General features: G+C 47.5%; 1 protein-coding gene across 1 annotated transcript in view; it reads right to left on the bottom strand.

Annotated features, from left to right (window-relative positions):
* LOC147685162 (uncharacterized) overlaps positions 1-16519 on the bottom strand; it is a 164809-nt gene that overhangs the window by 77224 nt on the left and 71066 nt on the right. Inside the window, exons 5-6 of the mRNA XM_086939765.1 lie at positions 14822-14848; positions 3985-4533 (exon numbers count right to left, since the gene is read on the bottom strand). Coding sequence (XP_086795891.1) covers positions 3985-4533; positions 14822-14848 — 576 coding nt within the window. The remainder of the gene's footprint in view (positions 1-3984; positions 4534-14821; positions 14849-16519) is intronic.

The following is a 16519-nucleotide window of genomic DNA, read 5'->3' as shown; positions in this document are numbered from 1 at the left end:
AGATGTCAATGGCTGATTTCAGGTCACCCTGCAAAATGATAAGAATATCATCAATGAGAACAACAAAAAGTGACGCACCAGCGGCGTAAAAGTGATGCACAGCCTCATAAATGTGGCCCGTTATATCCCTGTGCTTCGGAAGTGCTGTAGCTTGGCGCTGCCAAAAGGCTTGCAGTGCAACGCCATGGCACTTCCTTGTAGATCTGCCCCTTACTATTTTAGCATGTGAAACTAGCAAATGCAATAATGTCCTATTACTTACCGGTACTCTTCATTACTTTGGGTCCGGTTGTCCTCGTCCCCTTCGTACTGAATAGTGAGATTAACCAACTCAAAGACAGAAAAAAGAAAAGCAGGGATGCTGGTACGCCCCTCCCTCTCCCTATAGGGAGTACATAAGGGTACAGTACCCACCATGCCTCCTGAACCACCAAGCCCAAGATGAGGGCCGGAAAGCCCGGGAGGGAGGGATGGTACGAAGGGGACGAGGACAACGGGACCCGGAGTAATGAAGATTACCGGTAAGTAATAGGACATTACCTCCAGGTCCCTCCTGTCCTCGACCCCCTTCGTACTGAATAGTGAGAATAACCAAGCCGCAACCGGCCATCATCAAACAACAAACCACCAGGACACAACTGTACAGCAAATCCAGCAATTTATTGCAAATAACAGCACAGTAGAAGGAAGCAAGGGGAATCAGGAACACACAGCCCTAAGAACCCCCAAAGTAAGTGTCATCACCCAGAACATTGTGGATACTATAATGCCTAACAAAGGTATTAGCCGAAGCCCAAGCGGCGGCCCAACAAATCTCCGAACGGGACACACCCCGAACCTCCGCCCAAGAAGCAGCCACCCCCCTAGTAGAACGCCCCTGCACCCCAGCCGGGGGAGGAGAACCAGAAAGAGACTAGGCCAGAACAATAACCTGCTTCAGCGAACGCCCAATGGAAGAAGAAGAAGCACTACAACCCCTGGAGACAGCACCATAAGAAACAAACAGGGAGTCAGAAAGCCGAAAGGCACGGGTCCGAGCAACATAGACCCGCAAGGCCCGGCAAACATCCAGTAAGGACCAAGGAAGGTTGTCCCCGTCCACCTGAGCTGAATCCAAAGACGGCAGGACCAGCTTCCGAGAGCGATGAAATTGAGAGGAAACTTTAGGAACGAAGGAGGAATCCAGACGAAGCACCGTCCCGTCAGCAGAGAAGGTCAAAAAAGGCTCCCGAGCCATCAAAGCACCCAGTTCCCCCAGGCGACGAGCAGAAGTGATAGCCACCAAAAAAACAACCTTCAGGGTGACAAACTTCATATAAACCTCCTCCAAAGGCTCAAAGGGATCAGCAACCAAAACTCTCAAAACCAATGGAAGATCCCAGAGAGGAAAAGAAGGACGCACAATAGGGTGGGAATTCGCAAAACTGCGCAACAAACGAGAAACCAAACCATCAACATCAGGCAGGTTTCCCCAAGGAGCCCGAAAAGCCCTGATAGCAGCCCACTGAGCCCGGAGAGTAGAGACAGACAAACGCTTCTCGAACCCATCCCAAAGGAACTGAAGAACAACAGGCAAAGGACAAACCAAGGGAGACAAGGCCAGGCCAAGACGCCAACGCTCAAAGTTACCCAAATGTCTACCATAGGACTGAAGGGTAGAGGGTTTCCGAGACCGCTGAATAGCCAAGTCTAAATGCTCCTGGAGGCCCCTATTCCACCACCCCTGCCTTTCAACCACCAAACCGACAGCTGAAGTTGAAGCAGGGGCAACATCGGAGAGGACCGCAACGGAGATGGAGGGAAGGGAAAGAACCACGGACCCTGAACAGCCAACAGCATCAGAGTGGGAAACCAAGACCTGCGGGCCAGAAAGGCACCACCACCTCCCGATCCTCCATCAGCAGCCGAGACAGAAAGCGAGATATCAGAACCAGAGGAGGTAAGGCGTAAAGCAGGCGGGAAGGCCAAGGAAGGGACTGGGCATCCACCCCCCAAGACCCCTCCTGAGGAATCCGGGAGAAGAACCGGGGAAGCTGCGCATTGTGCCGGGAAGCAAAGAGGTCCAGAAAGGGAAGGTCAAACCTCACGCACACCTGATGAAAGGCCACCGGAGTCAAGGCAAACTCCAGGGAGGCAGGAAAAAAATGACTGAGGACACCCGCCACCCCATTGTCCACCCCCAGACATGTACAGCCACCAGGGACAGAAGATGGCACTCCGCCCAGCAAAACAAGGGGGACACCACCGTGTTCAGGGACCGAAACGGATACCGCCCTGGTGATTCAAGTAGGCCACCGTCACCGAGTTGTCCGACCGAACCAATACATGCTGGCCCATCAGAAGGAGCCGAAACCCCCGGACAGCCCGACACACAGCAGACAACTCCTGCCTGTTCGAAGACTGACGGCCCCTCTAGGAGGGACCAACGACCCTGAAGGCACTCTGACCCCAAAGTCGCCACAAGCCCAGAGCGCTGGCATCCGTCGTGGGGAACACTGGAGGCGGAGCCTGCAGAGGCAAGCCCTTGTCCAGATTGGATGACAGAGACCAACAACGCAGGACAGGAAGGATTGACAGGGACACAGGAACCCAAAGGGACAAGTCCCCCGACAAGGGATCCCACCGAGCCAGAAGGTAGGACCACAGAGGACGAAGATTGAAACGCGCCCAAGGCACCATGAACACTGTGGCCGCCATCAGACCCAGAAGGCCCAACCAAAGACGTACCTGGAAGGACCGACCCACCAGAAACCGATGTGCCAGGGAGCACAGGGTCACAGCACGAGCCACTGGCAGGAAGACCGATTCAAATCCATGCGGAAACGCGCCCCTATTAACTGCCAGTCCTGAGACAGCAGAAGCTGGCATTTGGGGAGATTCAACAGGAACCCATGGTCCCGCAAGTCCGCACACATCAACCTCTGATCCAACAACAACTGAGCGGAAGGAGCATGCAGGAGCCAATCGTCTAGATAAGGATAAACCACCATCCCCTGGAGGTGCAAGAAAGCCACCAAAAAGCCACCACCTTGGTAAACACATTCGAAGCTGACCTGAGGCCGAAGGGAAGAACCATGAACTGGTAATGCACCCCCAGAAGACAAAAGCGCAGGAAGGGATGGGAGAGAGGATGCACAGGCACCTGAAAATAGGCATCCTGGAGGTCCAGGGAGCACATGAAATGACCCTGGAGAACCAGGGGAATCACCTGCTGAAGAGTCTCCATCTTGAATGGAATCCGCATCACAAACTTGTTCAGGGCCTTGAGATCTAGAACAAGGCAAAACCCCCCAGTCACCTTGGGCACCAGAAAAATGATGGAGTAAAACCCCCGACCCAGCTCCCCCGGAGGAACTACTTGAACAGCCCCCTTGTCCAACAGAGACTGAACCCCCAGAGACAGTTCTGCACGTTTGGACTGGCAGGACGGCCAAGGAGTCGGACGGACCCCCGATTCCGGAGGCGGGCTTGAGATCTCCACCAGGTACCCCAAACGGATCACGTCCAGGACTCATAAGTCTGAACAGGAGGACATCCAGGCCAGAAGAAACAACCGAAGCCGACCTCCTACCAAGGATCTGACCTCGGACCCCAGATAGTCAGGAACGAGGCTTCTTAGGAGGGGACCTCGCCTTCTTGTCCTGACCCCGACCAGGCTGAAAACAACCATGACCCCTGGCAAACTGCCTGTGAGAAGAGGGCCGAAAAAAAGGCTTCGACTTAGAAAAATCAGGAGCAGCCGAGGGCAGCTTGAAAGAGGAGGAATGTTTCTTCTCCTTGAAAAGCTGATGAAGCTTGCCCTCCAACTCCGCCCCAAACAACATGGAACCCTGAAAGGGCAAACGAAGGGCAGCAGACTTCTGGGCCGAATCGGTCTTCCAGTCCTTGAGGACCACGTTCCTACGAGTAGCAATGCAAGCACCCCCGACAGAGCAGAGGCATGCACCACATCGAAGGAAACGTCCGATAGAAACTCCACCTGACGCTTAATGTGAGCCAGAATGTCAGAACAGTCCGTGGCATTATCCATGGAACCATACAAAGTCTTCATGTCCGAAAGCAAAGACTGAGCCACATAAGTCCCGTAAATGCTAGCCCGCAGCGCCAGATGGGAACCAGAATACACCTTACAAAGGGACGCGTCCACCCTCTTATCAACATGATCACGGACATAAGCCTCCTCGGCCAAAAAGGTGCGCCCCACCAGACTCGCCACAAAAGAATCCACAGGAACAGAGTCCGGCAAATCCTTAGGCATATCCTGAAGAGGATACAGCTTGGCCATGAAGCGAGGAAGCAGGATGCGATCCGGATCCTTCAATTCCCGATCCAAAACCTCCTTCACACATGGATGAACAGGCATAACCACTGGCGCAGTGTACCGGAACTGGTGAAGCAAGGAATCCCCAGAAGTACCAGGTACATCATCCACAGGGAACCCCATATTCGCCTTAACATGGCTCAACAAGTCCGGCAACATATCCTTATCGATATATTTGCCTTTAATCAAATCAGCGTCCAAACCATCCTCCTCTGAACCAGAGGAAGAAGAAGAAGAAGAAGACGGAGGTGGAACACCTCTGAACCGCGACTTGGACTTGGCCTTGGATCCCTTGGACCTGGGACCCCCCATCTCCAACAAAGTCTCCTTAATCAGGGCCTTCAACCTGACATCACCACCCCTGGAACGACGCCGTGAACGGCTAGGCGAAGGAGAAGAGGAGGAGGAATCCGAAGAAGATGAGGCCACCGAAAGATGCTTGCGCTTATCAGCATGCTTCCCCATGGCAGAGAACAGCAGGGAACCAGAGGCAGCCAAACACCCCCAGCAAGGCAAAACCAGGAAATCCAGCAAGCAAGCCTGTCAACGAGGGGCCCAGGCAGCAGACAGCAAACAGCACAAGCCCAGAACAAGCACCATGCACCCAGCCACAGCCAAGAACGAATGCAGGGGAAAAAAGAAACAAACAACACTTTTAAAAGGCTCCAAAAACCGCTATGCGGTACTCACGCGAACGACCAGCAACACAGCATCAAAACCGCCGGCAGCCGACCATCCCAAAGCCTGACTTCCTGCCCCAAACAAAGGAAGTCAGGTGCGCGCCGGAAGGAAGCACCCCAGCCACACAGGGGCCGCCGCACCACCGGAGCATCTCCAGAGCTCGGCCGCGTCTAGTAAAGCCAAGCAGAACGGAGACGGGGCCCGGACACACCCAGCTGTAGGAATCCAGAACCTCAGGAAACAGGAATTGCCAGGATGTGCCCCAGGAGACCCCTCAAGCCCCGCAGGAGGGGAAACCCGGAAGACCAGCCTCACCCGAAGCCATGCAGCAGGTAAGCTCCAGGAGCCAACCGGCTCCTGGATCCAAACAGAAAAACGTCGTAAGACAGAAAAAAGAACAGGAGGCATGCTGGGTACTGTACCCTTATGTACTCCCTATAGGGAGAGGGAGGGGCATACCAGCATCCCTGCTTTTCTTTTTTCTGTCGTTGAGATGGTTAATCTCACTATTCAGTACGAAGTGGACGAGGACAGGAGGGACCTGGGGGTAATGCTGCATTTTGCAACGCCACATGGAATGAGCACCGATAGAAAAGCAGATATTGTGCACTGCGATTTCGTGTACAGAAGCACATTTTTTTATGGGGGTTTATGTTGCAGTGTCGTTTAGTAACAGAAGTCATGCTGAAGTGGTATGCAACCGGAGCTCAAAGATTCTTTATTTTATTTTAATCGCATGTGTGTGCTCCTGTTTAAGAACAAAGGTGTGTGCGTGCCCTGGGGTTTTCAAGATGCGTTTCGATTATTGAATATTTCTGTTGAGTTCTATGTTTACGAGCTGTACTCATGTTCAGGAGGATGCAGTAAAATAATATAAACATGATGATAATTCTGTGTCACCGTGAATTAATTGTGCAAGATGTCCACGTCCACTTTCTATGTTGAATACAGTCAGAGATCAGAATACACCTACACAACTACGCCTAGACCTCATTGAGGTATTTTAATGTTACCCCAGCACTCAACGGAGATACCCCCACAGAGCTTTGAGACCCCCACCGGCACCTTGAAACCCTCACGGGTGAGTAGTTGCGCTTTACCAACCCTGATTTATGGATTGAGTGTGGGGAGACTCTGTCTTGAATGACTGGGCTCCATGAATCATGTGTCATGCCAAGCCAAAACTGAGGGAGATTACTGTTTTCTGAAGTGTGTGGAGGCCTTCAAGTCCAAATACAGGCTTAGTTTGAATGGCTGGTGATTCCTATGTGTTTTAATGCCCTTTTACTCGCCACACAGAGAGTAATATACCAGCCATCTGAATGCAGGTGCTAGAGTATTCTCGTATGTATACAAGAGTATATAAAATAAGCATGATGATGGCTCAAGATAAAGGATTCCATTTAAAGATTACATATATTCCTAATGCAGAAGAGCGGCCTATCTCATGTGAACATGAGTTCACATCCTAAATAGACAGGGTAGCACCCTAAGCATTGTTTCATGTATATATTTTATTTGTTTGTTTATTTATTTATTTGTTCCTCGATACTAATGATTCAGGGAGCAGGCCAATGATTAATAGCAACAATATTTTTGCCCACTTCTTGATATATATGATGTTCTACAAATCTTTGAGGTGGGGACGACAGACTAAAGAGGGATAGACCTATATGGAGAACAATATGGAATAACCCAGAATATGCTGATCTTAGTTGATAGTAATTTCAAAATGCTTTCTTTAACTCAATCAAGTCATTTGTTTCTAATTGTTGTTGGCCTTTTGTATATAAGCTTTGCACTAGTTTTTAATCTTGTAATACATTGTTTATGAAGCCTGGCATTTTCTGTATGAGCATAATTGCTTCTTTTTTAATGTAAATTTTAACTGTATGTTTTTGTATATTGTCATTTTTTGTAAACAGCCCTGAAGAAGTCCCAAGAGGACAAAACGCGTTGGCTGTAGCTCCTGTATATACTTTTCACTTTCAACTGAATCGAATAAAAGAACTCTCAAAGAACACAAGTAATAGCTGATGTGATTATTTCTGTTAACCTTATCAAAATTAACAGTCTCTGCAAACATTGAAGTGGTGCACCTTGACCTTGTTTATAGTATTTCATAGTTCAAGTTTTGAACCAACACTGTAACGGTGGGTGTTTTTGAAGTGTGCACACATATTGTCCCATGTACTATAGTGTGGGTCTAAAATAATCTTGGGAGAATACTTGACTAGGTGCTGTTCTGTTGGGAATCCTCCACCGTTGCTCTTTTTCTAAACAAATATTTTTGCCATGCCACTGTTTCCTACTTTAGCTAAAAAAAAAGGTTAAGCGAAAGAGTAATCCACCTCTTCCTATTAAGTTTGGCTTTAAATTATTTTACGATTTTAGTGGTTGATTCAGGTTCCATGCTCTGAAGCTATGATAGGATCAACTGATGTGAAGAAACCACTACAAATTTGCTATAGGCCTCCCAGATTGTATAATTCCAACAGAAGGAAGTACTGAGTCAATTATATCTTTAGGTATTTGAATGGATTTCTATTACAGCTCTGTATCCTGCAAGGAGAATATAGTAGAAAATAAAACAGTCTTGGAGGTTAAAACAACATCTGTGTGAGTTTAGTTGGTATAAACTTGGGATGGTATTTGTAATAAAACTATAAACACAGCTGTGTGAGGTTTTTTAATTACTTATGATTAAATACGTCTAGGCATTGATTAATGGAATATATTGAATATAGGTAGCTTTTTTCACATGTTGTCCTCTTCATCTTTGGATCTGTTTGTTGTCGTATCTCATGATTGCGGTGTGGCAGGTTTGCTGGTTCGCCCCACACCACTGCAGTGGCTCCGCCGGGCATCGAGAGCTCCTCGCTCCCGGTCTCTGAGTCGGCCGAGGAGGCGAGTGCCCCTGGATTTAGCTGCCGGCTGCCCCCAAGCGAGTCAGGTGCCCCAGGCGGCAGCGCAACCATCCTGCCCGTATCGCAGCACAGACCGAGAGCCACGGGGTCGGACAGACCGTGGGAATCATTGCTGGAAACACCGCTGGATTCTTTGGAGAAAGACGCTGCTAGCCCCGACCCCCAGCTCGGCCCATAACAACACTGAGAGCGTGGAGATATCCGATCCGATCCGATCTCCCTCCCTCTCTGTATTAAAATTTGGTGCACAAGAATTTGCACGCAGTGAAACGAACAATTGGCCACACAGCACATTACCAGCATAAGGTGGCCCTGACCCAGCCTGCAGCCAGATCTTATTGATTAGACTACGACTACTGTGGTAACATCGTGAACACCTTATAGCCACTTGTACATAGTGTACTCTTTTTTCTGCGGCTTATAGCTTTATGCTAACATGGTTGTCAACATAGCTCGGTTCACAGCGTGGCAAAATGGCTGACCACAACAACAACAAGAGTGAATAGCCCTCCCCCTGCCTCTGATCACTTTAATCAGAGCTTAACAACAAACCGAGTGGAACTGAAACTAAAACTTAACAACTGAGAAAGGACTAAAAATCATTTCAAGGCTGCATGGAAAATGAAATAAGACTAAACCCGGAGATCCACAGTTAATAGAAAAAGACATAGGACTACACAGTGGTCTAGGAGGCTCGTCCCAAGGAGATAGCCAGTTTGGAACAACTCCACCACAAGGATTTAACTCATAAGCTACGTCCCCGACCACCCTCTCAACAGCGGCAAGGTACTGTTTCTGCCTTATTTTTATTTTATTTTTATTTTTTACTTTCATCCCTCTATCCCCATGAGAACAATGGCTCCAGCAACAGCAACAAATGGCCTCCATTACGCACTGACCCTCACAAAGGCTGGCTAACAACACTGCCTAGCACGGAAATAACCAAAATCGATATAGGACTTCCCCACCCTCATCACCTACCAGCAAAATAGAAATTGGTCTAAAATGATCAGCTATGGATAGAAAGCGAAACTGACTAAACCCATGGTCTCAACTCATGAAAACAAACAGAGGACTACATCACAATTACCCACCTCCTCTAATGTGTCGGCCATCTTAGACTAGTCACCCCATTACTTACCATTCCTAAGGATTCGGCCATCTTAGACTAATCACCCTCACTATTCACACATGCCCACCTCTTAAGTTGAACAACCCCACCCTTCTCGCATTTACAATAGCGCAGTATCAACACTTCCGACAAGCCTGTTAGTTTTCTTAGCCCTCATTACACCATCCCTCCCTTACCCTACAACATCCTCCACTTAACTTCACCTCAACTCTCAATGTGGAACCCTCAGGCATGCACACTTATAAAATCAATTACCCCCCTGAGCTCCCTAAAAAAAAGCCAAACATTTTAAACACAACTTCCTGAAGTCCCACCCTGAAACCCCCTTTGCGGACTCTTACCTCTCACTAAACAATGGAGTCAAGACCACCGATATCATCTTCTACACCAAACGTAGAGTGCAATGGAGGAAAACCTTCCTCACCTTACTCGCGATCTGCGCCACTAGGAAGTCCGCTCATGGCCTAGCACTTTCCATTGCACCTTCCCATTCCTTCCCAGCGAGAGCAACCATCACTATCCACAACAACGGCATTATCCTGATTCAGTCCATGGACTGGAACCTTAACCTGTTTGATACATTGTTCCCCACCTTCAAAGAACATGTCTCCAATCCTCCGACTCCTACCCATCGGACCTCCAATCATAGCACCCAAGACTCCACAGTGCTTCCTACCACTAGTCCCCTCACCCATCCCGCCTTCCCTCCTTCTACCCTAGCACCGCTTCACAATGACACACCCCTCCTCCCTCTCCCCAGTACTCTTGTCACACACTCACCTGCTATAGTTACCTCACCCCCTCCTTTTCCAGGCAGAGATCGCTCCTCTCCCTACATCGCCCCCACCCCCATCCCCCTTCCCCCTCCCATACCCCTCACCGCCTGCTGCCAGATGGACACTCAGAACACCCTACCTCCTTCAACTCCTCTCCCTCACCCCGCAATAGGTCCATTTCCACTCCGAGAACCCTCTCCCTTCCCATCCTTAGACCCCATTGCCACATTAGCACTCCCGTCATCCCTATCCCACACTTTTCCCCCACCTTCCCTCCACCTCCTTCCACCAACCCCCTCACCAGTCCCACCACCACCCCGACCCTAGCTTCCCCTCACAATGGCATACCCCTCCCCTCCCATGACAGTACCCTTGACACTCATTCACCCTCAGCTCCCTTCCCCAACTACACCCCCATTCCTAACTCCACTCTGGACATGATTATGTCCACCCTCCTCCAAATCAAAGAGGATCTTCATACCTTCAAAGAGCTACTCTCTACTCAACCCAGACATCCCTTAACCACCATTACCTCCTCTCCTAACAAGTCCCCCACCCATCCTATTCACTCCCGCGCACAAAACTCTCCTCACCCAACCTCAATCCCCGCTCGTAATTCCGCCACCCGTCCTCGACGCACCATCAATCCACTCTCGGAATACGACATACGCTCCCTCCTACGCTTCTATGATCCCGTTCTCCTGAACAACAAAGCCACCACACACCTTCCCATCCCCACTATTCACTCCAACCCTCTTAGGTCCCCCACACACAACAATAGAGGCTCAGTCCCTAATAACCTTAAAAAAGTCACCCTCACTCTAGATCCCGCCTCTTCCCTTATCAACCCACGGCCCAAGTGCACTCTACTCTACTGCAGATCGGCCCCATGACACTCCTCCAACATAGCTGACCTTATCAACACACTAGACCTTGACCTGACCATTCTCACTGAAACCTGGTTAACAGAATCCTCTACGCCAATCATTGACATTCTAGTTCTCCCCAATTATCACATCATTAGACTGGACAGGAATGGCAAGACAGGCGGTGGAATCACATGCATTTACAGGAGCAACCTCTCAGTTACCAGAGCCACCTCCCCTATACTCTCTTCCTGTGAATACATCTGCCTCGACGTCATCAGCGAGAACAAACCTGTATGCTCTCTACATATCATTTACCACCCACCGGGGGACAACCTCACCTTCACCCAACAACTCATGGACACGATCACAACCAACTCCGGTCAGCAAAAAACTCAGATATTCCTTGGAGACTTCAACCTCCACTGGAATGATCACAATGACGCGGTAGTAAATAGTCTCAAGAACTTTCTCAACGCTCTTGACCTCACCCAAATCTGCAACAGCCCCACTCATGACAAAGGCTCTATCCTCGACATAATCATCTCCAAAGACGAATCTACCCAACTTGGGTCAATCCAACCCTGTGACCGGTCTGATCACCACATTATCACATTCTTCATCAACGAAAATGTCAAACTCAACCCGGCTCAATCCACCAAACTTAAGGTCTGGAAAAGAGACCTGAAGAAACTCAACCCTAACTCATTACCTTCCCCCAGCTGCAATCTTCTACTTCCCCCTACAAGTGCCTCAGACGCTCAGGCTCTCACTGACCACTACCTTAACTCTATGGCCTCAATAATCAATGAGTTCGCCCCCTGCAACTTAAGAGAGTCTCCGCTAAGAACTCAAAACCATGGTACGATGGTAGGCTCAATGAAGATAGACGAGCCATGAGACTGGCAGAGCGCAACTGGAGATCAGCCCCCTCGGCTCTTCACCTGAAAGCTCTTAAGAAAAAGAGATACGCCTACTACAGGAAAATCAAATGCTCAAAAGCAGATTTCTTTAGCCACCAGCTTGACCAAGCAAAAAAACGGCCAAAAAAAACTGTTTGAGCTAATCAAAACACAATCCAAGGAACAACCTCAACAATCACATATCACTATGAGCACTCTACCGTCATGTGAAGAATTCTCTGCCTTCTTTAATATAAAGACAGATAATATCAGGAACGACCTCCTCAATGATCTAAGCCTTTACTCTAGCCCCCACAGCTCCACACCCATTGAACTAAAAAACAATGCTACATGGTCGTCCTTTGACACCTACACAGAAGAAACAATTGGCAAACTGCTCAGTACTGTGAAACCTTCTAATCACCTCATGTAGCCCCTCCCTGCAAACACTGTAAAGGACTTCATCCCACTGCTTCTCCCGCTCTGGACCAAAATTATTAACAGCTCATTTCAACAAGGACTCATCCCCGACTCCCTCAAAGTGGGACAAGTTTCGCCTATACTCAAGAAACCCACAGCAGACCCTCCTGACCTAAACAATTACCGTCCTATCTTCACTATCCCTACCTTGGCCAAACTGCTGGAAAAATGCGTCCAACTCCAATTGACAAAACACATTGATCAGTTTGACCTCCTCAACTCTCATCAATCAGGCTTCCGAGCAGGACACAGCACAGAATCAGCCATGACACACATAATTGATGACGCTCTCCAAATCTTAGATCAGAATGATACCTGCCTACTCATCCTACTTGATCTCTCATCAGCCTTTGACACTGTCAAACACGAGAACCTACTCGAGCTGCTGAATATCAGAATGGGTCTATCAGGGACTGTACTCAAGTGGTTTACCTCCTTTCTGCATAACCGGTCCCAGAAATTCAAGATCAACAACTCTATGTCCTCATCTGTTCCCGTAACACTAGGCGTCCCACAAGGATCCTCCTTATCCTCACCATTGTTCAACTTAGTCATGGAGCCACTCATCATTTTGCTGCAAGCATCTAATGTACAATTTCACATGTACGCTGACGACACTCAAATCTACCTCAAAATACAATCCCCTGAAGACATCATTTTACTCAACTCAACGCTTAAGAAGACCCAGACATGGCTGGCCGAGAATCACCTCAAACTTAACTCTCTAAAAACGGAATTCCTTCTTATTTCACCTCCCACTAAAATCTCTATCACTCAGACTCGGCTTAAACACCTAACTGCACTCAACGTCCAACCTACCATCGCGGATTCAGCGAAATCTTTAGGCGTAACCCATGACGCCAATCTCAATATGCAACATCATATCAGCATGGCAACTAAGGGAGCTAATTTCCAACTCAATACTCTGAGGAAGCTTAAACCCTTCCTCTCAGCCAAGGACTTCCAAACCGCAGTACATGTGCTAGTCATTCCTCGGATAGACTATGGAAGCGTCGCCCTCTGTGGTCTCCCCCTCTCAGCTACCACACCACTAAGAGCCTCTATGAACGCTACAGCGAGACTTATCACTGGATCAAAAAAACCCTCGCACATTTCCCCTGACTTAAAATCCCTGAACTGGCTGCCTTTCGAAGCTAGAATCCATCTGAAAATCATCTGAATTACTCACATGGCTGTACACCACAACTCACCCAGCTACCTCACTCAGAAGCTGACAATTTCAGGTGGCGCAAGAGCCACTAGAAGCACAAACAAATCTTCTTCTGAAACCTCAAAGATTCCGGAAGGAAAAAACTTATAAACTCTCCTTCTCAGGAATGGCACCCAGGATCTGGAATGCCCTCCCTCCAGAAACCAGACTTATCTCCTCTACTGCATTCTTCAAAAAAGAAGTAAAAGGGATCCTCATGGCTAAATTCACCTGAACAATTGCCTTGGATCTACAGAGACTCTTCAGTTATCCTCTTACGATATTTCTTGTCTGATCTAATTTGTTCCTTTGTCCGCTATTTTATTTGCTCTCCATTGATAACCTACAGACATTCCGCGCACAATAACCCTTTTAATCACTCGCTCGTTTTTCTTATTCCATGTATTTGTAAAGCGCTCTGATATCTGCAAGGATCTTGTTCGCGCTATATTAAACGTTCAAAATAAATAAATAAATAACTGACAGTAAGAGCCTCATTTGGGGTATAGGGCGCTAGCCTTCCAGATTCTGCGCTGGTGGTGGAGTTGGGCCCTACCGGCGCCACAGCAATCCATCCACCATATCTAGAGCTACTGCCTGCGTGGCAGGGAGTTTTCACTTAACTGCTCCACTTCATAAGCTCTTTCAACATGACTGACAGGCTGGCATTTTCTTTTCATTTTTCAAACAGAAATGCCCCAAGAGTTGTTTGATTTTGAAAAATGTTCATTAAAACCCTGACACGTTGGAAGTTTCCTGCACTTGGGGGCAGTGACCATTTTTCCAACCCTTGATGGCCATTTTGTGCATGGAGACCCGCCCAGGACAACGCACAGAAGACATGGCAGTGGTCTTTTTGTACTAATAGGGCAGATCTTCTGAAGCCTTGTGGGCTGGTGGTTATGTGGCTGTGGACCCACATGTCTGTGGCACTGAAGATAGATGTGTCCCAATGTGTGCCATGGGAAAAAAATCTGACAAAATGAGCAACTGCAAGGGAAATCCGAATCACAATTACCCATTCCCTGATAATTCCTTGTTACCTAAGGGGATACACATGGTACTACTTGTAATCCACTTTAACCCCCCCAAACACCAATATCAGCAGTATCAGTAGTTCTGGGAGTCAGGGTCGCTAGTTCCTACGTGGGTACTAGTGACTTGAGGCCCTACCTACATCTCACACAATAAACAAATTCTAAAATACTAGTGCTGTACCTAAGAGAATTGTGTGAATAAATCATTTTTTGAGCACATTAACCTGGCTGGGAAGCATTAAAGCACTATACGTGAGAACAGGGAATGTTCATGTATTGTGAACGTAAGACTTTGTGGAATGTGTATTGGTTGTGGGATAGGATGTCTCTTCCTTTGGGGCCTGGGTAACTAGGTCAGTATCGACCATATACCATATAGACGAAGTGCTTTTTCAATTCTTTTCTGAGTGAAGAGGGGTGACCCATATGTGCACTGCAAGGATGTTCCCAATCAGAAGACAGTAAAACGTTGCCTCAAATTATTCTTACCTATTATTCCCGGTGGGCCAGTTTGCCCTAAAAAAGAACATCAAAATAATAATTTACATATCGTTTTCAAAATGGTAAATCTCTCGATTCAATGAAGAGTTCTGTAAATTGGGAATTTGGGAAGAGGGGAATATAAAATAGAGAAGCAAATACTTATAAAGGGAGCGCAGTGATAATGTTTCTCACACAAACTTCACAAATAAATGTAAACTTGCAGAAAGTAGATCTGTGTGTGTATGTAATGTGGTAATGTAGCACTACATATGAGGGTGTATTTCATTGTGGAAAGTTTGGAATTCCTACAGGTGAAAAATTGACTGATAGCACAATACTTTCTTTTCATATCCATTCCTTTGCGCACCCTTATTTCAAATATACTTCCCCAAACCAGCATTTACCCCAGGAGGAAAGTCCTTCTGCTTGGTTGCTTTTTTGCAACTGAGTAAGTGCAGCTATGCAGAGGAGTACTGATTTGTTCTGAAGAAACCTTTTTGGGAGAAGAAAGAGGTACTGACTCTCACTGTTTTAATCAGAGCCTTTTGAGATTGGTCTCTCATGGCTTAACCCCACCAAAAATTGAGCGCCAAAAAAAACCCTCATGGGGTATATTTACAGGCCCTGTGCGAGGCCGGAACATCACTTTTTGTAATATACAGTGGAGCACATAGCTTCGCCATACCGACACAGCCACGTAAAGCCACCCTCTGTGGCTTTTCAAGACTGTGTAGATATGGAACGGGGCAAAGCAGCGCAAATTGCTGAGTTGCCTCACACAGAGTCACGGAGGCATGCCATGGGCATTGCAGTTGGTGTTCCAACAAAATGCTTATAGGTTTTGACACATTCCCAGATTTACAACATGGCGTGAATCTTGGAATATGTTGAAACCATGCACCCTCCCAGGGGTGGCATAACGGAGGGAAATAACATTATTCCGCAGAACACATAGAAAGAAGAAAACACTACCAATGGTTGTTTATGTGCAGGAAGGTGTCCCTTACTGCACAAAAAACAATCAATCCAACAACACAGACACCCTTGCACCATGGATAAAAAGACAGGGTTCCTTCCAGAAGATTTGTTTTCTCCTGACAGATAGCAGATTAGGGACTCCAGATTATGAGCTGAATACCCTGTGGCACAATTAAAATATACTGCTGGATAGAATGTCTCAATACTCCTATCCCCAGACTGTTAACAGTGGTGTGTTAATGTTGGAATTGCTTCATGATGAGAACCGAAACTCTGTTGCCATATGCACCCGAATTACCCAATTGGCATTTGACCAAATTTGTATCATTCGTCGGAGCTTACACATTTATGCAACAGGACTGACTATGGTATTCTGGTAGGCAGTTTGTAGCCTTTAGGCGACTGAGGTAAGTTGCCGCAACTCAGGCATGATTGAAATAAAGGTTGCTAAAACTACTGGCCATGCTGTTTTCTCTAGGTTCGGGGTAGAAATGGATTTCAAATCCATAGGGGATACTCCTGGAAATCACCAATACGTCCCTTTAGCATACAATAAAAATAGATAGTCCAAAAGACTGTGGAAAAACTAGAAGAATATCGATTCACATGCATTCGGCTTATGTTTCTCCACCTGAAACAATTAACTGCTGGTCATCTGTGACTGTTTTTTTTGTTCCAACTCCAGACGATGTCGTTTCTGCAAAGCTGAGGAGGCAGATTTCCTAT

This window comes from Lissotriton vulgaris, chromosome 10 (genome assembly GCF_964263255.1).
Source record: "Lissotriton vulgaris chromosome 10, aLisVul1.2, whole genome shotgun sequence".
NCBI classification, from domain to species: Eukaryota; Metazoa; Chordata; class Amphibia; order Caudata; family Salamandridae; genus Lissotriton; species Lissotriton vulgaris.
The sequence above is the reverse complement of the archived record's forward strand: the minus strand, read 5'-3'. Positions and strand labels throughout refer to the sequence as shown.